Source organism: Echiichthys vipera, assembly GCF_963691815.1.
Source record: "Echiichthys vipera genome assembly, chromosome: 17".
Classification (NCBI taxonomy): domain Eukaryota; kingdom Metazoa; phylum Chordata; class Actinopteri; order Perciformes; family Trachinidae; genus Echiichthys; species Echiichthys vipera.
In genome coordinates, this window is record NC_139842.1 from 3,537,052 (window position 1) to 3,563,547 (window position 26,496).

General features: G+C 43.5%; 1 protein-coding gene across 1 annotated transcript in view; it reads right to left on the bottom strand.

The window, feature by feature from the left end:
- Nucleotides 1-25,534, bottom strand: part of radil2a (Ras association and DIL domains 2a) — a gene marked incomplete at its 5' end in the record, with an annotated part of 39,869 nt that extends 14,335 nt beyond the window's left edge. The window contains 11 exons of the mRNA XM_083930897.1: nucleotides 178-322; nucleotides 8,530-8,702; nucleotides 9,511-9,730; nucleotides 13,541-13,653; nucleotides 13,754-13,911; nucleotides 15,863-15,900; nucleotides 17,098-17,793; nucleotides 19,778-20,106; nucleotides 22,245-22,480; nucleotides 23,794-24,126; nucleotides 25,407-25,534. Of these exons, the coding sequence (XP_083787023.1) occupies nucleotides 178-322; nucleotides 8,530-8,702; nucleotides 9,511-9,730; nucleotides 13,541-13,653; nucleotides 13,754-13,911; nucleotides 15,863-15,900; nucleotides 17,098-17,793; nucleotides 19,778-20,106; nucleotides 22,245-22,480; nucleotides 23,794-24,126; nucleotides 25,407-25,534 (2,569 nt within the window). The remainder of the gene's footprint in view (nucleotides 1-177; nucleotides 323-8,529; nucleotides 8,703-9,510; nucleotides 9,731-13,540; nucleotides 13,654-13,753; nucleotides 13,912-15,862; nucleotides 15,901-17,097; nucleotides 17,794-19,777; nucleotides 20,107-22,244; nucleotides 22,481-23,793; nucleotides 24,127-25,406) is intronic.
- Between the last annotated feature and the right edge of the window lie 962 nt (nucleotides 25,535-26,496).

Consider the following 26,496-nt stretch of genomic DNA (forward strand, 5'->3'; position numbering starts at 1 on the left):
CCCATACGTTACTTTTAATTATCGGAGCAATGTTATTGTAGAAAAAGATCCATTTTATAACTGGGACGGCCGACGTGGACTATGGGACGGGTTAAATTGTGTTTTGGGACGGTTTGAGAAGGGGAGTCAGAGCCCTGGGTTAAAGGTTTCATTTCTACAGCGGTCGACGTCACTCACCCGTCCTGACAGCGTCGTGTGCGTCTCTCGGCGGCGGGGTCCATCCGGAGGGACAGGCTTTACCGGAGCTGTACTCCCTCAGCATGTGATGAAGCTGAGCAGCGTTCAAGGCAGCAAACTCAGCCCTGAGAGAAGCCCAGGACGCCTGGACAGACACAAGACAACAAAGGGAAACACGGAGAGACATGAAGCAAAGCCTTCACCATTCTATAAAAGCAACGGTTTAATTAAAGAATGAAGCTCTTTGTAGTCACCGTGAGAATGACAGGGAGGGATAAACAACTATTTTCCCATCATGCTTGTTTCCATATACGGAAACAAAGTCACTGCTGCTCTCTCATTTGCATGCAGAGTACTTTAAAGCAATTATATGATCTAGTAAATAGTTTTTGTCCCTGCGGTAACAAAGCCTCTTGGGAAAACACTCCTCCATGGTGAAGACAGAAGTTTCGTTTCATATCAGAGCAGCTTTTCTTCAAAGCTCCGTGTCTGTGTTTACTCTGCGCTCCCGTGAAAGGTGAGCTCGTTATAATTAACCCGTCATTCTTGCTGCGCGCGGCCGGCGTGAGAAGTGTAAACTGTTCATTATCTCTCCGCTCAGCGCCTCTGGTTTCTTATCGTGAATCATGACACTCTGGAGAAAGATAACATTTGATCTTCTGCAGAAAGGAGCTTGACGATAAGGAAATAGGTGAGTCACTGGCCGGCGATGTCATGTGATTATTACAAACATTACGTCGGTCTTTCAGTCTGTTTACAGTTGAATTGGAGGAAGTGGGACTGTGCTCAGACGTGCAGGGGCCAGAATAGAAACCATACGGTTGAACGCGTCCCTGCCCTTTTTCTCATAACACAGAGAAGCTCGACAGAAGGTGAAGTTCAAACGCTGCCTCTGAACTGCAGAAACGTAAAAATGTCTCCGTCTGTTATGTCTGAGATTTAATGTTCTGCCAGCAGTTGTGCCGAACACAACATCCGAGTCGTTATTTTTAGGAGAAAATAGCGACTCCACATCCCTCTGGTGTAATTTACCACTGTGCCAGCGAGCCACTTCACTTCTCAAAAGCCCAGAACTCCAGATGGAAAAGTCTGCCGAGGGTGTGCGCTCCGCTGCGGCAGCCACAAATGTGACCTCATGCCAGGGCAGGGAGACACAAAACCACCAGCCTCCTAGCAACCGTCCTATCCCACGAACAGACGAGACGCAGACTTCGCGAGCTGTCATGAGGGGGGGTCGGCACCCCACGGGGGTGATTCAGGTTGATTTCATGAGTGTGAGTCACACAGTGAAAAGCAGGTGTGTGCGACAATGCAACAATATCAGAAAATAAAATGTGGACTTTTAAACATTAGATCTCTCTCATCTAAAGCAGTATTAGTAAACGATCTGATATCAGACAACCATATTGATTTACTCTGTCTGACCGAAACCTGGCTGCGTCCCGAAGAATATGTTAGCCTAAATGAATCCACTCCTCCCAGTCATATTAATACTCATATTTCTCGAGGCAGTGGTCGAGGAGGAGGCGTTGCAGCTATTTATAATTCAGGCCTATTAATAAACCCTAAACCTAAACTAAATTATAATTCATTTGAAAGTCTTGTTCTTAGTCTTTCACATTCAACCTGGAAAACTGTGCAGCCAATTATATTTGTTATAGTGTACCGTGCTCCTGGTCCGTACTCTGAATTTCTGTCCGAATTCTCAGAGTTTCTGTCAAATTTAGTCCTTAAATCCGACAAAGTAATAATTATAGGTGATTTTAATATTCATGTGGACAGCGATAATAATAGTCTCAGTATCGCGTTTATCTCTCTATTAGATTCGATTGGTTTTAGTCAGAGTGTACATAAACCTACTCACTGTTTTAATCATACCCTCGACCTTGTTTTGGTTTATGGTGTGGAAATTGATGACTTAATAGTCTTTCCACAGAATCCTATTTTATCAGACCATTATTTAATAACTTTTGAATTCATATTACAGGACTACTCACCACTGGGTAAAAGTGTCTACACCAGATGTTTATCTGATAGTGCTATAACTAAATTTAAGGAAGCGATTCCATCTGCATTTACTTTAATGCCTCATCCTAATATTCAAGACTCCTGCACTAACGTTAGTTTCTCTGAAATTGATCACCTTGTTGAAAGTGTTGCAGGCTCTCTAAGAACAACACTTGACTCTGTTGCTCCTTTAAAAAAGAAGATAATAAAACAGAGGAAGTTAGCTCCGTGGTATAACTCACAAACCCGTGAATTAAAACAAATATCGCGAAAGTTGGAAAGTAAATGGCGCTCCACTAATCTGGAGAAATCTCACTTAGTTTGGCAAGAAAGTCTAAAAACATATAGGAAGGACCTCCGTAATGCCAGAGCAGCATATTACTCATCTTTAATAGAGGAGAATAAGAACAATCCTAGATTTCTTTTCAGCACTGTAGCCAGGCTGACAGAGAGCCACAGCTCTACTGAGCCATGTATTCCTATAACCCTCAGCAGTAACGACTTCATGACCTTCTTTAATGATAAAATTATAACTATTAGAGACAAAATCAACTCGCTTGGCACTATTTGTTCATCAAACCCAGGAACCTTACAAACTGTACGACCTGAAATATTCTTGGACTGCTTTTCTACAGTCGACCTTAACAAATTAAACTCTACTATTTCAGCATCAAAACCTTCTACTTGTCTTCTAGACTCTATTCCAACTAGGTTACTTAAAGAAGTGTTACCTTTAATTAGCACTCCTGTATTGGATATGATTAACATGTCTTTATCAGCAGGTTATGTACCACAGTCTTTTAAAGTAGCTGTAATTAAACCTCTTCTTAAAAAGCCCAGTCTTGATCCTGAGGTACTAGCCAACTATAGACCTATATCTAACCTTCCTTTTCTCTCTAAGATCCTCGAGAAATTAGTTGCCAATCAGTTGTGTGACTTTTTACATAATAATGAGATACTTGAGGACTTCCAGTCAGGATTTAGAGCGAATCATAGCACTGAGACAGCACTGGTGAAAATTACTAACGACCTTCTAATAGCTTCAGACAAAGGACTTGTCTCTGTACTTGTCTTACTAGATCTTAGTGCTGCCTTCGACACTATTGACCATCACATCCTGCTACACAGACTAGAGCATCTGATCGGCATTAAAGGAACCGCACTGAGCTGGTTTAAGTCATATTTATCAGATAGATCTCAGTTTGTACATGTTAATGACAAATCCTCCATGCACACTAAAGTTAGTCACGGAGTCCCACAGGGTTCTGTCCTTGAACCGATTCTTTTCACCTTATATATGCTTCCCTTAGGAAATATTATAAGGAAGCACTCCATTAACTTTCATTGTTATGCTGATGATACACAATTATATTTGTCGATCAAACCAGAAGAAACCCATCAGTTAGATAAACTTCAAATGTGCATTAAGGAAATAAAAAGCTGGATGACCTGCAATTTTCTGATGTTAAACTCAGACAAAACTGAAATTATTGTACTTGGCCCCAAAGGCCTCCGAAATTCAATAGCTAAAGACATTGTTACTCTGGATGATGTTGTGTTGTCCTCCAGCACCACAGTAAGGAATCTGGGTTTTATTTTTGATCAGGATATGTCCTTCGATTCTCACATAAAACTAACAACAAGGACTGCATATTTTCACCTGCGTAATATTGCAAAAATTAGGAACATTGTGTCTCAGGAAGATGCAGAGAAACTTGTTCATGCATTTGTTACTTCTAGGCTGGACTACTGCAATTCCTTATTATCAGGCTGCTCCAATAAGTCTGTTAAGAGTCTCCAGTTGGTCCAAAATGCTGCAGCTCGTGTACTAACTAAAACAAATAGAAGAGAACATATTTCTCCTGTATTAGCTTCTCTGCACTGGCTACCTGTAAAATCTAGAATAGAATTTAAAATCCTTCTCCTTACGTACAAAGCTCTTATTGGTCAGGCTCCGTCGTATCTTAAAGAGCTCATAGTACCGTATCACCCAACTAGATCTCTGCGCTCTGAGAATGCAGGGCTACTCGTCGTTCCTAGAGTCTCCAAAAGTAGAATGGGAGGCAGAGCCTTCAGCTACCAAGCTCCTCTCCTGTGGAACAAACTCCCAAATGTTATTCGGGAGGCAGACACTGTCCCCATATTTAAGAGTAAACTTAAAACTTTCCTTTTTGATAAAGCTTACAGCTAGGGCTTACGATGAGACTTTATTCTGCTTAATTATGCTGCTATAGGCCTAGTCTGCCGGGGGATAATACTTTTCCTGATACTCTGAGCTTCTCTCCTCTCTGTCTGAATCATTCATGTCCCATCAATGCATGTTACTGATTCAGCTTCTTCCCCGGAGCTGTTTGTGCTTTGTCGTCTCGCAGGTCTCTGCTGATCGTGGTGGTGCTTGCTGCCATGGTCCTACATGACGCTTCCTGCTGCTATTGTCACTGTTAATCATATATACTATCACTAGTTTAATAAACTATAAATGTTGTAGCTGTATCGTAGCTGCTATTGCCACTACTCATCATTGATCATGTTTGCCACCATAATTATTATCATTTTCATATTCTGTCACCTTAGCTGTGCTTGTTTCTACTATTCTGTTGTATTAACTGCCTTAACATATACGTTATATTCACATTACTATAAATATTATAGTTACTGTTAGGCTTTGCTTGCATCTCTGGAAGTGTCTCTGTCTGTCTCTCTCTGTCCATCTGTGTGTCTTTTCTGTCTTTCTTTCTCTCTCCTTTTCTTCCTCCCCAACCGGTCAAGACAGATGTCCGTCCTCCACAGAGCTGGGTCTGTCTGACGTTCCTGCCTGTTATAGGGAAGGTTTTCGTTGCCACTGTACTCTACAGAGGAATTGTTGGGTCTATGTAAATCATAAATAAGTCATTGAGTGTGGTCTTTACCTACTCTGTAAAGTGTCCTGAGATAACTTTTGTTATGATTTGACACTATACATAAAATTGAATTGAATTGAATTGAATTGAAACTAGGCCTCATACTTAACCCAGTTCCTCCAGATACAGACTGTAGATCCACTGACACAGATAAGGAGCAACTTAAAATAAGCTCAAATACCTTAAAAACTATATTAACTTTCTTATTTAGGTACTACTGCGGGTGTCAAGTATAAAGCTCAACTAAAAATACAAGATTGTGATGTGATTTTAAAAATACATCCACCCCCGAGGAAATGGAAAGCTGAGTCAGCGATCTCCTTTAAGTCCTTATAAAAAACATACTTTTATCTGACAGATTTTTAAAAAATGAATCTGTTTTCTTTTAAAAACCTTATAGTTTTACGGCGTCTGTTTTGTTTCGCTGCCCTGTGAAGCACTTGGTAATGTGGATTTCTTCTTAAATTGCTGTTAATTACCTTTTAGATGTAAACTTTTAGCACTGACACCACGAGTTTACAAAGTGGACCTGAACGCACCAAAGGTTTATGAGGTGGACTTGATTTAGGGATTGACCAATATGGATTTTCCAGGGCACATGCCGATAGCGTTTTATTTTCATCAACCTTAGCCAATGACCGTTACGGACCGCTGATTTTACTTTTGCTCCCTCAATTTACAACATAAACATCACACGACGATAACAAATGTTAAGAGTCTCAAATTAAAACAAAAAAGGAACATTTATTCAACTTAAAAAAGGTGTCTCCAGCAACTATGAGCTGCCTGAGGACGAGAAAAATGGGCAAACGCAGCAGCCCGCATTGGCCAATACGATACACCTAAAAAACGCAAATATCGGCCGATACGATACACCTAAAAACCGCAGATATCGGCAGATACGATACACCTAAAAAACGCAAATATCGGCCGATACGATACACCTAAAAAACACAAATATCGGCCGATACGATACACCTAAAAAACGCAAATATCGGCCGATACGATACACCTAAAAAACACAAATATCGGCCGATACGATACACCTAAAAAACGCAAATATCGGCCGATACGATACACCTAAAAAACGCAAATATCGGCCGATACGATACACCTAAAAAACGCAAATATAGGCCGATACGATACACCTAAAAAACGCAAATATCGGCCGATACGATACACCTAAAAAACGCAAATATCGGCCGATACGATACACCTAAAAAACGCAAATATCGGCCGATACGATACACCTAAAAACACAAATATCGGCCAATACGATACACCTAAAAACCGCAAATATAGGCCAATACGATACACCTAAAAAACGCAAATATAGCCCGATACGATACACCTAAAAACCGCAAATATCGGCCGATACGATACACCTAAAAACCGCATATATATGCCGATACGATACACCTAAAAACCGCAAATATCGGCCGATACGATACACCTAAAAACCGCAAATATCGGACGATACGATACACCTAAAAAACGCAAATATAGGCCGATACGATACACGTAAAAAACGCAAATATCGGCCGATACGATACACCTAAAAAACGCAAATATAGGCCGATACGATACACGTAAAAAACGCAAATATCGGCCGATACGATACACCTAAAAACCGCAAATATAGGCCGATACCATACACCTAAAAACCGCAAATATAGGCCGATATGATACACCTAAAAACCACAAATATCGGACGATACGATACACCTAAAAACCACAAATATCGGCCCATAAAATATCGACCGGCCGATGTATCGGTCTATCACTAACTTCAATGCACCACAAGTTTACAAAGTGGACCTAAATACACCGTGAAGTTCTTTGTTTATTTTATTTTAGACGTAAACATTAATTAACAGGAGCACTTGGGTTTTGTTCCAATTTCCATCTGTAGTCCAGACGGTGCCAGAGTTCATGGTGCATTCAGGTGCTGCTGTAAATGGAGAAAGTCAAACTGCTTTTGTAAATTACTCCTCACTGCAAATAACGATGCATGTTGTGTTTTTTGTGTGAATACATCGAACACTGAATGACATCCTTTGTTCTAAATATCTAAATGTTATTCCCTAAAAGTGAAAGATAACATTTGTCTTGTAAAGTGGACGAAGAATTACAGGTTTGGATCAGAGAGGAATATCTTAAGATTAGATGAAAGCTTTCTTTTCCATTTAAAGCACAAAAACACACCATCAGGTTTGAACTTTTGTACGACCTTTGTTCCTCTGTTGTGTCTGATTCTCTGTATGTGTTTAATAACCGGCCAGGTGAGAGCTCAGCTTCCTTCTGCAGAGTGTAAACAAGACTTGAATGAGTAACTAAGAGAACGGTGTTCTTACGGAGGGATTAAATGTTATGTTGGCTGCTACCACCCGGGAGCAAAGCCTCAACACGAGTGAACGCAGATATAAAGTTCTACTGATGTTCGAGTGACACGGTGTGTTAATCCTGAGCAGAGGCTTTAAAATACCAATACTCTAAAATCTTTCTGTGAACATTAAAATGCCTCTTGTGCTCTTGGCCACGTGTTTCTACTTATATCAGAATAAACAGGATTTAAACTGATAATATGTAACATACATACTCTGGCTAACAGGATACACTCGGGTTAATAAGATCTTTAGTGTGATAACCTTCACTGGCACCTTGACGTCATGAGTGAAACCTTTTAGTGTATTTACTTTGTATTTACAGACCATTTCCTCTTATCTGATCAATGAATAACACTGGGAGTTTAAAGGCATAGTGCAGATCAGTTGAAGTGCAGTTATATATAGAATATTTTCACAGCTTAACCTTGCCGTCAAGCACCTCTGTTTAGGTTTGAACAGTTTACCTGAGGGGAACTGAAGCCGTTATCTCTCCTCTTGTCAAAGCCATCATACTTTGTTGAGAAAACTGTCATTTTACCCCACAGGACTCAGGAGTTGCTGGTCTACCACTGCCTCCGTTAATTAGTTTGTGTGTGTTATTGTGTGACTTTGGTGTTATGAACAAACAAAACTAATTCACAAAGCAGCAGTAGACCAGCAACTCCCCTGTTCTACAAAGTAAAATTAGGAGTAAAATTGTCGGAGTCTGGTGTGCTGACATCTACTGTAGCTAACACACTGCTACTGCGGTTAGGTACCTTACAACTATCACTTAAAGTGCATCAGTGCTACTACAACCATGAACCAATAACACGACTTTATGGCCTTATTATAAGTCACAGTGGTCACAATGTTTTGTCAACAATAAGAAGAGTAGGCGTTACATTTCTGCATTGGGAAGCTGTCAAGTGAAACCTTTTGAAACCTAATGCATAAACCAACATAACTAATGTTGCGGTAACACCTTTAAGACGCTGACGCAGACATGACTCGACTCTCGAGGGTACACCCGCCCACCGAGAGACAAACAGGAAAGGAGAAAATGGACGTCTTCTGACCTGCAGGAGGGTTTCTTTGGGTGTGGCCAGCAGATTGACAGCGGCAGAAAGCTTCTGGAAGAACTCGTTGGCCAGATCGCCCAGACCGATGCTCTGGGTCCAGTCCATCAGCAGGTCCAGGTTGGCCCGGATCTGAACACCTCGGGACCACTGGTAGAACCCGGCGACGGATCCTGAAAAAGAGACGATATAGATGTGCAACAGATTTAACGTTCAGTAGCAGTACAGGCCTTTAATAAAAGAAGGTATAACAGAGGTTATAGCAGCAGTATCAATGCTTTAAAATGCTCTTTACTCTAAATACGTTTGATTTAAGATGTTGAGGAATTGAACAAAAACAAATAAAAGCATGCAAGTCCAAAGAATGTTCCTTTCCCTCTCATTTTCCAGGACTGTCAACTGTTTTACAGTTTTTACATGTTTTCCAGGACCCGTGGGAGCCCTTAACGCGCAGCTGAGGCTCATGTGCATGTCATTATTTTTGCAGGTATTTTGTCACTGACGTCAAAAAAATAAGAAATTGAACCTGATGATGGCACTAAATGAAACATTAAAGTGTAATTCCAGCGCAAAATCATAGCACTGATATACATGACATTAGCCATCGACACAGTTTTTTTGTGTATGAACTATAAACGGAGAAATCCCAGAGAGTTGCTAGCAGCTGGATGTGGCTAACAGTGATTAGCTAGTGGCAGTATGGTGAAGGCATTCAAAGGTCTTTTTTAACCACTAATGCTGCTGAAAATAACAGCAAACCTCTGCAGCAGCATGAGAAGAGTCCCTACACACACAACAAAGCACCAACAGCGTAGTTAGTGATTATTAAAAGAGTGTTTTAAAGACTTACCTACTGGCCCCTGTACCAGCTCCTCTCATAGTAAAGTCCATTCAAGTGGATTACCAAAGTCAATCCCAAAGGAAGGAGCCCATTGGTGCTTTGTTTTATGTTCATATTTACTGATTGTATGTTGGTCTCACCTCTCTCCATGAGGGCGTTGAACAGCGACGCGTTGATGAAGAAGAACAGGTAGGCACAGAGTTGTAACGAGATGTCTGGATGGACCTGGAAGGCTGTGAGAAGCTTCAGCGCCTCCTTCAGCACCTCCATGATGCCGCCGAGTCCATCAGGGACTCGCAGCTGACCGCTCTCTGAGAACGGGTTCCCGTCCAGCAGACCGGGCAAGGCTGCATACATGCTCTGAGGAGAGAGATGGGACGGTTTACATGTTGAGGCGTTCACAAAAGGGTTAAACCTGAAGTTTCACTCAAATGTAATGAAATAACAGGAGGAAGAAGACATTTCTGCAAACGCTGCAGAATCATCTCTTGCAAGCTGTCCCGTATCAACACCACGTCTTTGTCAGCTCTTATCACTGCTCAGTCTTTCTGAAACAGTTCTGCCATTGTTTCACATGGCATGACATCACCTGTTAGGCGCGTACACACACACAAACACACACACAAACCATGACTAAGATAACGACCTCAGACAAACTGAAGGAGGCTGTAAAAACGACAGTAACCCTGCATGCCTGAGGCAACAGGTCAGCTGATAGTTCACACAGCAGATCTGCAGGTGCTGAGGCGTTATCGAGGAGACAGACTGTACGGAAACAGTAATAGTTAACGCACAGACGGACGTTTTCTGTACATCTATATGGATTAAGAGAACCCAATATAGATGTTTCTCACATTTTCCCGACTTTTTGTTCTACTCAGCACTCTCGTGTTGTTGCATTTGTTCCCTTCGGCCGGGTTTTTGTTCATGTTCTATTTTCAAAAAGACAGAAGACGTGATGAAATGATGTCTGTGAATTATGGACGTTGAGTCATATATCACAGGAAATGAACAGAAAGACTTGTTTCCCCTCCTCCATTCTTCTCCCCACTTGGGCGTTTCTCTGATGACAGTTCGTCTGTCTTTGCAGGAAACAAATCCTCTTTCTCGCCACCAAAAACAAACAAAGTTACCAGAACAGATGTATATAAAGAACCTTGCCCATTGTAATGCATGTTACGGCTGTAAACAGAGCTGGAACTGCTCAAAAGTGACAAATAATCGTGATGGCGGACTGAAAAACTGCCTCTGAAGAAGCCACATACAAAAGAAACTCCTGGGTTATTTATTTTTTTAGCTAAAAAGCATCAACTGTAAAGTCAAATGTATCTTTTTTCAGTACAGGCAGTTGAAACATGACTCTCTCAGTATTCAAAACAACAGCACAGACTGTTCCTGCTTCCTTCCCTCTCTTCCTGCGACAGTCAGTGTGCAGGGTGGTGGTGTTTCGACAGCACTGTGGTGTCGACTGGATCCTGCATGAACCAGACGGCCTTTAATAAGCATCACGGGAAAATTGAATAAATCTAGTCTGGGAGTGTCCCGTCTGGACCTCAAACAGGAGCGCTGACTGCTGACTGTCACAAAGCTTTTTAAAAACTTTCAAAAGTCTACATTGAAGTGTGTGAGTGTGTTTAAAGCATTAGAGCGCTAAAAACGGCCACCTGTGTAGTACCCCAAGGCTCCATCTTCGGCCCCATCTCATTGTCCTTATACATGCTTCCATAAAATCTCTTATCAGTGTTTAGATGCTGCTGTAGAGCTGAATTTCCCCTTGAAACCAAGTGAAACATATAAAAATTCAGTTTCTTTTAGTTGTTTTGAAGATGTCAGATGCTGAATGCTATGAATTTGCTCCAACCGGATGAATTATTAGCAGTCACAAGATGTCTTCGCCTTTTCTTAAAAACAAATATTTTGTCTTTTGGTACCTTTTCCCATTTTAGGTCAATAGCGGGAATAAATCATATCTTCATTCTGGAAATCTAAAGACCATCTTTCATGCTTTCAATGCTTTTAATATTTCACGTCTCCCCTAGCTGGTCTGAACTGAACAGAGTGTTTTAGTGCTATTAACTTGAGTTAAGTGAAAACACACTGTGAGAGGGTCAAACTTTAACACAGACAACACCCAAAAACAAGTTCATGGCTATTTTAATGGACACAGTGCAGTGAGTATGTGTGTCAACCCCGCCTTAAAGTATCCCCTGCTTTCTGCTCTATTTGACTCTTAATGGGACCATCATTTACTAAATGAACATCATGGTGTATTAAAGAAGACTTGAAACTAGAGATTGAGTCATAAACTCCCCCTTTAAGTGGAGTCTCCTCCTGCTGGACATTAGAGAGAATGCAGCTTTAAGTGGAGTCTCCTCCTGCTGGACATTAGAGAGAATGCAGCTTTAAGTGGAGTCTCCTCCTGCTGGACATTAGAGAGAATGCAGCTTTAAGTGGAGTCTCCTCCTGCTGGACATTAGAGAGAATGCAGCTTTAAGTGGAGTCTCCTCCTGCTGGACATTAGAGAGAATGCAGCTTTAAGTGGAGTCTCCCCCTGCTGGGCATTAGAGAGAATGCAGCTTTAAGTTGAGTCTCCTTCTGCTGGACATTAGAGAGAATGCAGCTTTAAGTGGAGTCTCCCCCTGCTGGACATTAGAGAGAATGCAGCTTTAAGTGGAGTCTCCCCATGCTGGACATTAGAGCGAATGCAGCTTTAAGTGGAGTCTCCCCCTGCTGGACATTAGAGAGAATGCAGCTTTAAGTGGAGTCTCCCCATGCTGGACATTAGAGCGAATGCAGCTTTAAGTCACTTCATTGTTGACTTCACTTTTCAGATCTTTCACGTACTCAAATGTCTCTGTAAAGCACTTTGGTCGTCACCTGGTGTTTTCGAATGTGCTCTATAAATACGTTTGACTTCACTTGACTTTAAACAATTCATTAATGTAACTTCAGATGTTCACACACGGCGGTTCTCACCAGATCAGACGCTGTGTTTTTTCAACAAACCGGTGAAACCAGGGTAACCTTTGCAGACAAGATTGTCTTTGTGTTTATATTCCAGTGAGTGGAAAAGACACCCTGCTCACTATCTCACAGGCCTTTCCTGACCCAGAGTGCCAGACGACGTTGGTGTTTCCATTCTGTTACTGTGTTTTCTTTCTGGAATATACTCAATGAAAACAGAATATGCTGTTTACACAGTCCGATTTCCTGCTTCACATGTGACCGACACTCAGATTTCACAGGTCAAAAGGATGTAAAACATGCTGATGTCACTACTGTGTGTTTCCACCGCGCAGTCCGGTCCAGTCCAGTTTGGTTTGTACACATTAAAACAGTTATTTTCATGTTTCCGTCAGCGAACGTTGTGTATAATACCTGGTGCTACTGTTTTTCTTTCGGTACAATCTCCATCAGGGGTCCAAGTAACTGAGCAGACACTTGAAGGTGACGTTAAAACGCTGCAGGTCTCTGATTGGTCAGAGAGAATCGTCACCAGTGCAACACGGTGATTATTCACTCGACACAGAATTTCAGAACGAGCAGCCTGCAACTAGTATGTTGTACACTACTTAGACTACGGTGTGTTGACAAACGAGTCAGAAAAAAACACAGTTTCACATGCCGTTGCTATGACGATCGACTGAGAGAAGGTACGAGTACCAAAAAGATGTCGAGCAGAGCCGGACTGTAAAGTAAGAGTGTGTGGGGCAGACTGACAGAAGCGTGGCAGCCAATCAGCGCCTACGGCCCCTCCGACCACCTCCTCAAACATACGGCAGTCATACACATTCACACGAGGCAAGGTGGGTGAAGTGTCTTGCCCAAGGACACAACGACCATGACACAAGTAGGGCGGGAATCGAACCGCCGACCCTTCGGACATTGGCCGACTCGCCCTACCAACTGAGCCACAGGTGCCCATTTTATAATGCTACAAATTAAATCCAGCTACAACAAAAAGCCTGAAAATTTGGAGGTTAGAACAGAAGTACAGAGAGGCGTTGCTATGGAGATGATACACCCTCTCGCCTCCTCGCACAGGTCTGAACCAACAGGTTGCAGAACGTTGCAGACCTGCACGTTGCAAGTAGTTTCAACTGGACTCGTTGTGAATCTTTGGTCTGAACCGGGCTTTAAAGAACGTGTATGAACGTGCAGCAGCCGAACCTTTGTCAGATAGTAAACGGACTGCTGGAAGGTGAACATGATGACTTCCTCCAGGACCGTCATGGCCTCCTCACAGGCTGTCCGAGTGGCCGACATCTCAGAGTCCAACAAACCTGAGAACACACACAAACACGTTTAAGTAAAACACACACACACACACAACCCACCCTAACAGCTGTGGCAGATGATAATGGGAGCTAAAGGCTGCCGCACCTTTGTCCTCCTGGTCCAGCAGCTGAGGGACTCCGTGCTGGATGAAGTGCAGCAGCTCGATGGAGTTGGCCATCCACAGCACCAGAGGCTGCAGACCTGGGACCAGCTCCTCCATGCTGAGCAGCTGAAGATGCTCCGGCTGCCCGTCACTGGAGCTCCTGACACAGAGAAAACACACAGATTAGTTCTGCAAACACTATGGAAGGACAAAGACGTCTACGATCTATGTGAAATATTCAGGTCGAGCGCGTCCTCATAGAACTGGAGTTACATCAAGGTCACTACTGCAGCTCCCCAGCAGATGTAGACAGGAAACTAGTTTGGTCCTCCAGTCCAGTTTAAACCGGTTTGGTCCTCCAGCCCAGTTTAAACCGGTTTGGTCCTCCTGCCCAGTTTAAACCAGTTTGGACCTCCAGCCCAGTTTAAACCAGTTTGGTCCTCCAGCCCAGTTTAAACCGGTTTGGTCCTCCAGCCCAGTTTAAACCAGTTTGGTCCTCCAGCCCAGTTTAAACAGGTTTGGTCCTCCAGCCCAGTTTAAACCAGTTTGGTCCTCCAGCCCAGTTTAAACAGGTTTGGTCCTCCAGCCCAGTTTAAACCAGTTTGGTCCTCCAGCCCAGTTTAAACTGCTTTGGTCCTCCAGCCCAGTTTGAACCGGTTCGGTCCAGATTAGTAACGTTATATTCACTAGTTCACTTTTTTTCACACAGACTTGAGCAGAAAGGTCCAGATGATTCTCTCCAACATGTTCACAGTGTTGGAGCCTTTCACTCACTTTTAGACACCACACTTTGAGAACTGGAGATCCATCTTCTACAAAAACTCCCTGCTCATTTTGGACTCACACTAAATGCTCCACAAGTATATTTTTCTGGATATAAGGCTGAGTGTCAGTTCCCTCTGACATTATTACAGCTCCTTAACGCTTCAGGTGAGTGGGAAGACACACAAAAAAACCCAGCGTGCACACGTTTCATGACCTGCAAGACTGGTTTTCAAGGGGGAACAATCCAGGGATCAGGACACCGTAGATATCGTAGCGTCTACAATTAAGGCAATCCCCACATCCCAAGGCTGTATGCTGCAAAAAATATATGATTACACGATTCATTTGATCCAAAATGCTCAATCCAGAGAAATGCACACAGCCCAGATTCAGACAATGTGACTTTAAAAGAGCCTGTGTTAAAGTACGTAAAAATGTCCTCGTAAAACCCTAAATACATCTGGATATGAGCAAGTGCGTCCCCTTGAATGAAAGGTGAAAGAAGTTGTCGGGTCCCGGTGTGACAGTTGGTCACTTGTCATCACGTCAGTCACACTCAAACAAAGTGGACTCTGTTTCTCCTTCAGTCAACTCAGTTTGAACTTCCTCTAATATTTCCTCAAATCAGCAAGACATTGAAGTCGAACGGAGTTACGGCATCTTTCCACTGCTCCTTATGCAGCCTGTGTTGATGTGTTTGATTTTCCTACAATAACAATACAATAATCATGATTTCCAGCTTCTAAATGTTGGTAAATGATGATTATCAACTGCATACCTTTAGAGTTTTACTTGTTTTTGGACAAAATAAAGCTTTAATGGCTATTTTCCACTATTATTAAAATGGTTATCTTATTCATAACAGCACAGAAAGTTTACAATAATTGCATTTAATGTTGCTTTACTTGCACGATGTCCGCCTCCATACTCAGCTGCCACAGCACAGCATTACAATTTTACAGCTTATAAATGTACTGTTATAAAGTTATCCCTCGTATTTAAGTTATCGTTTAGTCACATTACACTTCTGTCCTTTAATAATCACTCTTTCTTCTGCTGAATTTGTTAAACTTTGATAAGTTGGTGATAAAGAAAGTAGAAAACTCTCTTCTGCTTCTGAGGGAAGAGACTGTGGGAATTCCTCTCTTTGCACAACCTGCATTAAAGTAAACCCTCATTGTTTCCTAGAGGAGCAAATAGTTGTAAAAATCAGACTTTAACTCCTCTGTTATTCAGACAGTAACACTGGAGGGGTCGTATATCATCGCAGGCGGCAGCTGCTGCTCTTCTCTCGGTGGAGGCTCATTGTCGTGTATTTCTGGGACATAAACACTTTGTTTACTCACGTTTCTGGCTGAATCCCTGCGAGGTCCTTTGTCTTGTCCTGAGAGGGAGAGCACAGAAAGAAAATGTCCATGTCAGGCCTGCGTTACCAGGTATCATCGACCATCTTATCTGGATTAAATACAACCCCGGTGATGGCACGTTTGTGACTTTACATCCTTCATCAGAATACAGAGCTGAACACTCACTCAGGGCGCACTCACACTGTCCACCCGTACCGTGCCCAAGCACGTTTCACAGCTAAAGTCTGGTTCCTTTGACCAGTGTGAGTGCAACCGTACAGCGCCTAGGAGCGACACGCTTGCCGCCCACGGCCCGTTTGGGAGAGGTGGGCTTTTGTAAAGCACGTTTGCACATGTACGAGCACGAGCGTGCGCACGTGTACGAGCACGAGGCCTACGGCGGTTCTGAGGTCATTTCCTGTGCGCCTGTTGGGACATAGAAAAAAGAAGGAGGGACCATGCGCGGACATTTCAAATGGCGGTGAAAGGTTCACGTTGGTGTGATGCGGAGGTGGAGTGTTTACTGCAGATTTGGTCGATGAAAAGATTCAAAAACAGTCGACAAGACGCACAAAAACTCCGAGGTCTACGGAAAGATCTGGAAACAAAGCCACGCATCGCCATGACGTCATCAATGCGTGTGACGTGTTACGGCGTGATGACGTATAGGCAGCAAGAAGCATTCTCCGAGGCCCAGGTAGTGTGAGTACAAACGGGCCTGGAGGGGGGGACAAGGACCCTAAAGCACAGGGCTGAACAGGGCTCGGAAAAACAGATTAGGTAGCAGAGCTGGACGCTAACGCTGCATGCTAACTCTGACACAGCACTGTGGAGGTCTGGAAACACCAGATTCGGGGGAGTTTTGCTCAACTGCGGTCAGATCAGCCGCCACTCAAATCTTTGTTGTTAAATCAGTCGCCGTCACTACGTGAAGTTTGGGCTGAGTGTCCCAGCGTGTGGTTTTCAAAATAAGTGGTTTTATACAAAAAATATGGAAAAGCAGTCGCCCCATTTAAAGAGGCTGAAGGGTCGTGGGTTCGACTCCAACCTGCGGCCCTTTGCTGCATGTCTCCCCGCTCTCTCTCTCTCCTGTCTGTCCTATATGATAAAGGCTTGAAAAAAAACTGCCAAAAAAATCCATATAGTACCGAATCTGTGCTGAAAACACGTATTTACAGGTTTGAGATTCTCTGGCACCAAAGGTGAAATGTCTGAAGTCAGCGTTTCATCCTTACCCACATAACGAGCTGGATCTGTCCGGCTATCCGCAGCAGCAGCTGTCTGAAGTGCGTCAGCTCGAAAGCGGAGGCCGAGTGCTGGATGCAGAGGCTCAGCAGGAAAGCGGGCGTCAGCTTCGGTTCATTCCCGCTGGGGTCCGACATATCCAGCACCTCCTGCAGGACCCTCTCCTCCTGCTCCAGCTCATAGATCACCAACGCCTCTGTGCCCTCCAGGTCCCTCCAACGAGGCGGTAAAGGCTTCCTCTGCAGCCGTTTGAGGGTGAGAGAGGAGCCACATGACAAACAAGAGGATGAAGTCTTTGTCTCAGAGTTCGGGCAGAGCGTGGTCATCCACGGAGGGGTCTGGGGGGATCCCGACGTGCTGGTAGGGTCCTTAAACATGAACAGGTAGTGTTTCCCCAAGCCCACCAAGTCCCCCGGGTTCAGTTCCACCTCCTCTTTAAGGAGGAAGCCGTTTCTGGTCACCGGAGCACCGTGGAGGGGCTTCAGCATGGTAAGGGTCTTTCTGTGCTCCCCCGTGGAGGTCTGGGTGTTGGAGTCCAGCCGTCTGACGCAGCAGTGTTGAGGCAACACGTCGGGAGCAAAGAGAAGGATGTCGACCTTTAACCTCTCTTCATCTTCTCCGTTGCAGTGCTCCCTGCAGCAGCCGAAGATGGTGGTGGTGCCGCTCATCAGGTAGATGACAAAATCCTGCAACAGAAACGTGTTCGGTTTAAGTTTGTTCTGCGACTAACACGGATTTTTAATATCAATTAATCTGCCGATTATTCTCTTAATGAATCCATTCATCGCGGGCTGCAACTAACGATTACATGTTGGTTATAAAATGGTAGAAAATGATGAAAAATCGTGTTTCCCAAAGCAGTCGATGACGTTTTTAAATGTGTTGTTTCCAGCGTCTTGCTCAAGGACACTTCGACAGGAGGAGCCGGGGATCAAACTGCTGACCTTGCAATTAAAGGACTAGACAACAGTGACAGCCAACGTGTAGGACGGGATTGATTTTGTTGTGTAACACTTTGGAAATGAACCAGAGGTGATCAGCCTGTGTTGGCTGCGTGAGGTGATACAGGAACAGAAGGGCTTATGGGTGAGACGTGAGTGATGTACGCGCCCTCGAGCTCCCCACATTAAGACCTTTAGTCGTGATGACATGATAGCGTATCATCTGTGCTGCCTGGGGACAGTCTGAGAGGCCTGGAACACGCGGTGGGGAGGAAGTGCTGCTACACACAGAAAAGGTTTGATGACTTTCAGTTTGCAAACAGACATTAAGTTCTATTAAAGTCCAGTTTACACTTAGTTTCCACTTTATTAGGTACGCCTGCAAACTAACACTGCTGCAACTGATCATTACTTTCATTTTTCAATTATTAATTATGGTTAAAAATAAATGTCTTGTTTCAACCAAACCCAAATATAAATTCACTTTAATATGAGATTAAACAGAGAACGTGGGGAAGCTTTTTCTGACATTTTCGATGAATCGTTTATCAAAATAGTTGCCGGTTAATTTCTAATCGTTGCAACTGTTGTGCTATAAAACCTAAATTTATGATGCTTATAATGTTTCTAACATTATACACAACATGTATAAATGTAGGTTAAACAGAAATGTAGCCAAAAACTGTCTTTATGTTCTTGTTCCGTATATTAAAAAGTAAGGAAATACGACTCTGTCCATCAAAATGACCGACCACATCGAAGACTAACTTTTCTAACTGTGTTTTATTTTGAAGGTCTATATAGTGACATAGAAGCTCTCAGTGCTGTCGCTGCACAGACCCCCCCCTGTTCCTTTGCTTTGACCTGTTGTTGCAGAGTAAGATTAATCCCGCTGCAGCTCTTACTGCTGTGGTGCCACCAGCTTCCTGCACAGTCAGCAGAACTCCCCCGCCGTGTTCCTGGGAAACGGGGCGGGAGCCGAACAGCCACAGCCTCTCTGGGGAAAAATGCACCGTGCAGACTAAGTGGTTCAAACGGGGCCATGCGTCCGCTCAAGTTCACGGGTGTGTAGATTACAGCACGTTAAGAGTTTACGCCGCCCTCTCGAGTCTGTTTGTGTGCTCTAAGAATAGCTTCTGTGGAGTGTCTTTAATCAGGGTTATCTCCTGGTTTGAAACGTCCTGAGCAGGTTTCCTTCACGGTGAACACTTTGTGCCTTCATTGGGACATGATGACAGACAGCTCGTCCCGTGTGGAGGCCACTTCTGTTCGCTACAACGCACCTCTGTAGTGCACAAGACAAATCCTCTGTGTTTGCGTCCCCTCTGGCCTCTTATGACCACCTGACTCTGTGACTCTGGGATTTTCTCCCTGAGGTTCTTAACGTAAGACGTCTCATGTACCTGTTTACACCGTGTTGTCTCCTGTAAGCCTGTGTTTGTCTCTGCCTGCCAACACACTGCCAGGAGACTCTTAAGGACCTTGTGAGGCCTTCAATGACCTTATTACAGCTTAAACTCTGGCTTACACCGCAACACTTTAACCTAAAGTGGATGAGAGACACATTTTATGTAACTATACCGTGTTTCTTGATGGTGCCGCAACAGAGGCTCGCCGTCGGCCCAAGTCGAGGTTTACTAATTCATTTGACAGTTACACTTAATGTTGGTAATGATGCATTATCACACTGGTCATATATAACACTGCGACGCGTCCCTGCCTTGCTCACCTGTCTGTGGCTGTAGCCCTGCAGCAGGAGGAAGTACGGGAAGTCGAAGGGTGGGTGAATGGAGTACTGGGTGGTGTTGTCGTCGCTGCTCTCCGTCTCCTCCTTCTCCATGCCGAGTCGCAGGACCTCCTTGTCGGCCTCGGCCTCCGGATCCTCCCGGAGCGCGCTCTGCCGGGCCCGGCTGGCCTCCTTGCCCATCGCAGACAGATCCATCTCGCTCAGACTCCTCCAGATGCCGATGCCGTCCACGTCCTCCCCGCTGCCGTCCACAAAGAGCGAGGCCACTCTGGAGCGGCTCTTCTGCAGCTTGCGAGCCTGAGCGTTGATGCCTGTTCAGCACCCCCCATAAAAACAAAAGTCCTCGTTACTGAAACTTTTCCAAATATGAAAGAAAAGGGTCCTTAAAAAACTTGTAGAGTTTGTTTTTAAGGTAAAAATTGACTGAAATATCTTCAAAATGGGAAATGTTTCCTTCCAAAAGGACAAAACCTGCTTCTTTCTTGCAAAGTAATTTATTATAAAAAGTATTTTCTGTTATTTAGAAATATATCAGGCTGTTTTTAAGGGTGCAGATTATTATTAACCTTAATACTAAACCAAAAACAGAAGCAACAGAGCAGAACAGAAGCAGCAATTACACAACATTATGTTTTAAAGTGAAACCTATTTACTTAAACTCATAACAAAAATAATGAACAAAGACCAAAATCCCCCTGAAATCACTCTGGCCAATCAAACAGACTCCAACACAACACTTTGCTGCTCTGGCAGTAATTCAAATGAAACACAACCAGAAGGAAAGAGAGGAAATCTGCGGGGAAAGTGAGATGTGACCACTTGTATCTGATAGAGCAGCAGCCGCTCTGTCGGCCTTTAGTAACACAAACACTATTCAGCTCATTTGGAGCCATTAAGCACCGAGGAATGTCCACCGGGCTCCCGGCTTCACACCCGCCAGCTCCGCCGCTCTTATCAGCTGTGGAAGTGGGTGTTTTCCACATTGTTCAGCAGCAGCGTGAGAGACCGGGCTCCCTGCCTGAAACTCTCATACCGTCGAGGGAATGGCCAGTTTCCCCCCGGTGAGGTGACAGAGCTGCATGTACAAGTTTGACTGATATCAACCAATATTGATACAATCAGGCACATTTTTACCACATCAAATATAAGTTTTCATTGGGCCTCATGCACAAACCACTCGTAGGAACAGATCTTCTCGTATTTTGATTTTCTCTGAGATATGAACACAATTTACGAGTAGTCCCGATGGATAATGGATTATATATTTCATAACTCATTCATTCATCTTCAACCGCTTATCCCGGGTTCGGGGTCGCGGGAGGGGGCTGGAGCCGATCCCAGCTGACATCGGACGTGAGGCGGGGTCCACCCTGGACAGGACGCCAGTCTATCACAGGACACATAGAGACGAACAGAGACAGACAACCATTCACACCTACGGGCGATTTAGAGTCATCAATGAACTGAACACCTGCACGTCTTTGGACTGTGGGAGGAAACCGGAGAACCCGGAGAAAACCCACGCAGACACGGGGACAACATGCAAACTCCACACAGAAAGGCCCAGGCCGGGTTGCGAACCTGGAACCCTCTCGCTGTGAGGCAACAGTGCTAACCACTACACCACCGTGCAGCCTTTATATTTCATAACTTGAGTTTAAAATCCGTTCAGTATCAACCAAAGACGGCCCCGGTCTCCCAGACTCGGCCGCAGCAACCTGGATTTGTTTTGCGGAGATCTTTCATCCTTCCAAGAACGTCTGCAGCGTATTTTGTTTTTTATACAAGTGCAGAACATGCAGAAAGAAAATCTCTTTTATATATACTTTATTAATTTAATGTTAAGGCAAACAAAAAAGTGATTTTCAATATCAAACTTGGTCCGTATCCATACTAACCGTGATCGTTTTTGGTCGTTAGAATTCCCGGTGTGACGTTTTCAGACCGTTTAATTTCTACAATAATAATGAAAAAAGCCAATTTATTGTTCAAACGCACGAGAGAACCACAGCACACTTGTGCCAAAGTCAGCGGGGCTGCACCGTCCCGCGGTGAACAGGAAGTGAGCTCCGATAGAAGAGCTCCGGCCTCGGTGTTTCACGGGGCCCTTGCAGGCCCTCGCAATAAAACAAAGATAAGAGTGGGGCCGTGCTGACCTCCTCTACCCCTCACCGCGGCTTTTGTTTCCTCCTGACTTCTCTCACATGCCTGCCGTCTCCTCTGTTCTAGCTGGTGATAAGCCGGACAATGAAGGCTGTTAGCCTGCAATAAGAGACAAGGATAAAGGCTCCCCATGCCACCGTGACACAGACTGAGTGACTGATTACCCAGGCGTTAGGATGTTACTGACTTGATGTGTGAGCTTTTAAGTGGGTTTTGATCCCTGAGAGGCTCGACCGTTGAAAAAGACGTGAGCGAAAGTTAGGAAGGTGTCGGCCGTCGCGTTTACCTGCTGTGACCGTGTCTCTGTCCTTCAAACTTTGCTCCTCGACGCTCGCTCTCAGCTGGATTTCAAAACGCCGGGAGAAGCCTTCTTTGGGTTTCCATAGCGACTGCAGCACGAGGGGCTTCTCGTTGTCCCCCACCACCCGGAAGCACTCCCTCTTCCACTGGTTGTCTGCGCCCGTCTTGCCGATCACGTCGCAGAGCACGTAGTCGTAGGTGTCTTCTTTCTCCAGGCAGTACCTAAACAAAGAGGTTAATGAACGTCCGTCACTCTGGGCCAAATAGAACCGGTTAAATTGATCAGTATGAAATTTGACCCAGACATTTACGTTCTCCTCAGGATGAATTGTAATGACTCTGGTGTTTGGTGCAAATACGGGCGTGCCTACGCGGTGAACTGAGATGCTCAAAGTACAGCTTCACTGCGAGAAAGGCTGAAGACTCTTAAAGTGTAATTACAGCGTAAAATCATCCGGCACTTACACTCAAATAATCTAATAAACCATTGAGACAGTTTTTTTCATCTAACAACTATTAACGGAGAAATCCAGGAGAGTCGCTAACAGCCGGACGTGGCTGACAGTGATTAGCTCGGGGCAGTACGGTGAAGGCATTCAAAGGTCTTTTTTATCTTATCCTGCTGAAAATCACAGCAAACCTCTGCAGCAGCATGAGAAGAGTCCCTACACACACAACAAAGCACCAACAAAGTAGTTAGTGAAGCCAGAGTTTATTAAAGAGTGTTTTAAAGACTTACCTACTGGCCCCTGTACCAGCTCCTCTCATAGTAAAGTCCATTACAGTGGATTACCAAAGTCAATCCCCAAGGAAGGAGCCCATTGGTGCTTTGAGGTTTGCTGTTATTTTCAGCAGTATTAGTGGTTAAAAAAGACGTTTGAATGCCTTCAATGTACTGCCCCGAGCTAATCACTGTTAGCCACGTCTGGCTGTTAGCGACTCTCCTGGATTTCTTCGTTAATAGTTCAAACGGGGAAAAACTGTATCGATGGCTTATTTGAAGGCTGAAAAAGACCATGGGATGATTTTGCTACGTCTTTGCTACTGTTGCTTCTTAATAGTTTGCAACAGTGTTTCAATGTAAATAAACATTTTGCGCTGTTTTTTTGGGGCTGGATGCACCCCAGACTACTCGCAAAGGCTTTTTAGTCTGGACCCTCTCAGTTCGCTCTCTAAAACACACCCCACACGAGCTAAAAGATTGTGATTGGTCCATACAGGGACTGAGTGGGAAAGGGGCCAGACATATCCACCAGAACAAATGAAAATAAGTGACAGGTTAACCTTAGTCCCGATATCGATGTTTAAAGGTTGTGAAAATGACGCGTTTCGGAAGCTATTCGACCGTCCGACAAGCCCTTAATTCTTAGGACTCTCCTGGATTTCTCCGTTAATAGTTGTTACACGAAAAAAAACTTTCTTGTGTCTTATTTGACGTATGTAAGTGCTGAAACGATGAGATGATTTTACCGGGAACTACACTCTAACTTTGCTCCGGATGTTTGCTGTTAAAGTCCGGTTTAATGAAACCTCACCTCTCTAACGCCTCCTTCACCAGCTCCTTGGCACTGGACTGTGTGGTGGCGAGCACGCTCTTGTAGTTGGTCCCCTGACAGATGTCGCAGCCAAAGACCTTCAGGATGCCGGGGACCGACATTTGGCTGGACAGCTCTGCCGGGTCGTCCGCAGCCTGGAGGTCACCGGCCGTGCTCCCGCTGCCCAGCACCTGCTGGCCGCGGCGTCCACTGTTGGGGCTGTGGTTGAAAACAGTGGAAAGCCTGTTGTTGTGGCGCCGGATTTTGCTCTTGGCAGGCTGCCGGACACCCACGCTCTCTGCGGAGTGGACGGTGGCATCCGAGTTATTGGACCTGAGAGGGAACGGAGAAGAAAACAAACAGTTGGTAATGGGCAAGCCTCAAATACACGATGGAATAGTCACTTTTTGATTTGATTGATGGATAAATATAAAGGTGACCTCCAAACTGATCAGCATAAAGTTTCACAAACAGACTTTTTAAATGTTTAATATCTAATAATCTTTCCATATAACACTGTACCGTGACTTATAAGTGCTTTATGCTACTTGAAATATTAATATAGGCACTAAATATTTATGTAAAAGGTGCAAACTGGTTTTAAGTGACATACAGAAAACAATAAGGACGTGGTTAACCTTTTGAAAGTTGGTAGAACTGTAGTGAAACAGTGATTTAAACCAGTATATTTACTGGTTTAAATCACTGTTTCATGACAAAACATGAACTTAAATGCTCCTCTTATGTAACTTTTCTTTGACGTGCAGTTAAGGTGCATAGCGTGACACCTACTTTCAGTCCTAAGTGATCTTAAAGGTGATCAAAAAGGATTAATTCATAATAATCTGCTGTTTTTGGAGCTTGTGATCGTACGCTGCATGCCACAGTTAATTTAAAGTTGATATACCTCAACTTTATTTTAACGTTCCCTTTGTGTGAGCGGGTTTAAGTGTTTATTAATGCATTTATCGACAACAGTAACTCCTCCTGTGTGTCAGCCATAAGTGGATGACGGTGTGTAAACAGATGATGAATGATAATTTAGTGAAACAAAATGTAAACATCATCGTCCACTGATGGGCAGAGGTGGTATTCACAGTTTAATCATGTAGAAGTAGCTTTTAATAAAGTGCAAAATGACTCTGATGCAAGGAAAATCCCTGCATTCAAACCCTTTCTGCATCAAAATGAAAGTAAAATGGATTTTAGAATCATATGCATCATATTATTGGATTATAATCCAGGATGCATGAAGGTTTTATTGACTTTACATATTGTTGAGATGCTTTATCAATATAATACATCATATTTTATTGCTTTATCGTGTATTATCTTGAAGTAGAAGATGCTGTAGTGGAGTAAAATGCACAATGTTTGCCTCCAGAATGCAGAAAGTAGTATAAAATTGAAATATTCACCTCAAAATTGTATTTAACTTGTGTAAATGTACTTAATAAAGTTACTTTCCAGTGCTCATGTGTGGCTTACAGGAGGAGTTAATAATGCAAACTGTGTTTTCATAGGAGAAGTTATAATTGTTGACCTTAATTAACACTTTTAGTCGTGTGTTCCCGTTTAAATAAAGTATAAATATGTTAAATATAAAGACTCACTTGACGGATCCATTGCTGGGTTTCCTCCCCAGCTTGGCCAGGCGCTTCTTCGGGGAACGGATGAGCAAACCCACCGGGAAGTTCAGGGCTTGTTTATTCACGTGGCTGCTTCTCTCCTCTGAAATCATTGTTGTTGTTTGTTTGTTTGTTTTTTAATATTCACGTGGACACAACAACAGAACTACGGGAGCCGCTGAGGAGAACAGAAAAATCGCATTCTTCGCCGCTCGTTAACGTCCCATTCCGAAGGAAATCAAAAGAGCGGCAGTTGGTTCAAACTTTCCCAGAAAAATGAAATAAAATCCGAATTGAAGTGATTATTCAGCCGCTGGAGGGGACGGGGAGACATTTCCACCCACCGTTAGTCCGTCTGTGACCGGGTAGAGCTTTAAAAACGAGCCGAGGAACAGCCAACGGTCCATGGTAACGACAGCCGTTAGAGTCCGTTGAGCGCCCGGTCAGAGAGTCTGGACCGGACTGAAGATGGGAAGGAGAGAGAGGGGCTCGAGCTACTGCAGCTGACGTCACTGCGGCGTCACAGCACGGTCAGGGCGGGATCACACACGCGCGCGCGCACACACACAAACACACACACACTGTATTTTTATTTATTTATTTATTTATTTATTTATTTATTCATTTATTTATTTATTTATTTTCTTTCCGAAACATTATTTAGAACAATTTAGTGATAATTTACAACTCTGAAAAATATTATAAATAAATTAAAAAGTGTCAAAGCTTTATTGACAATACATTAAGTTACATAAATTAATTAATACATAAATAAATAAATAATAAAATACTTAAAGGTTGAATATGAAGAATCTTTATTAAAAGGTATATTAAAAAAAATTAAATTAAAAAACACCTGTGGGGCGTTTTGAAGGGTACAGAATGAAAGTATTGCTTTTTCATTAAAAAATATATATTTAGTTTAATTTATATTTATTTTTTCTGAACTAATATTTTAAAAAATTGTAATAATAATAATTAAATAAATATGTTACATAAATAAAAACATTTGCACCATAAATTGAAGCAGAAAAGGCACAAATTGACAATACATCCATCCATACACCTTAACATT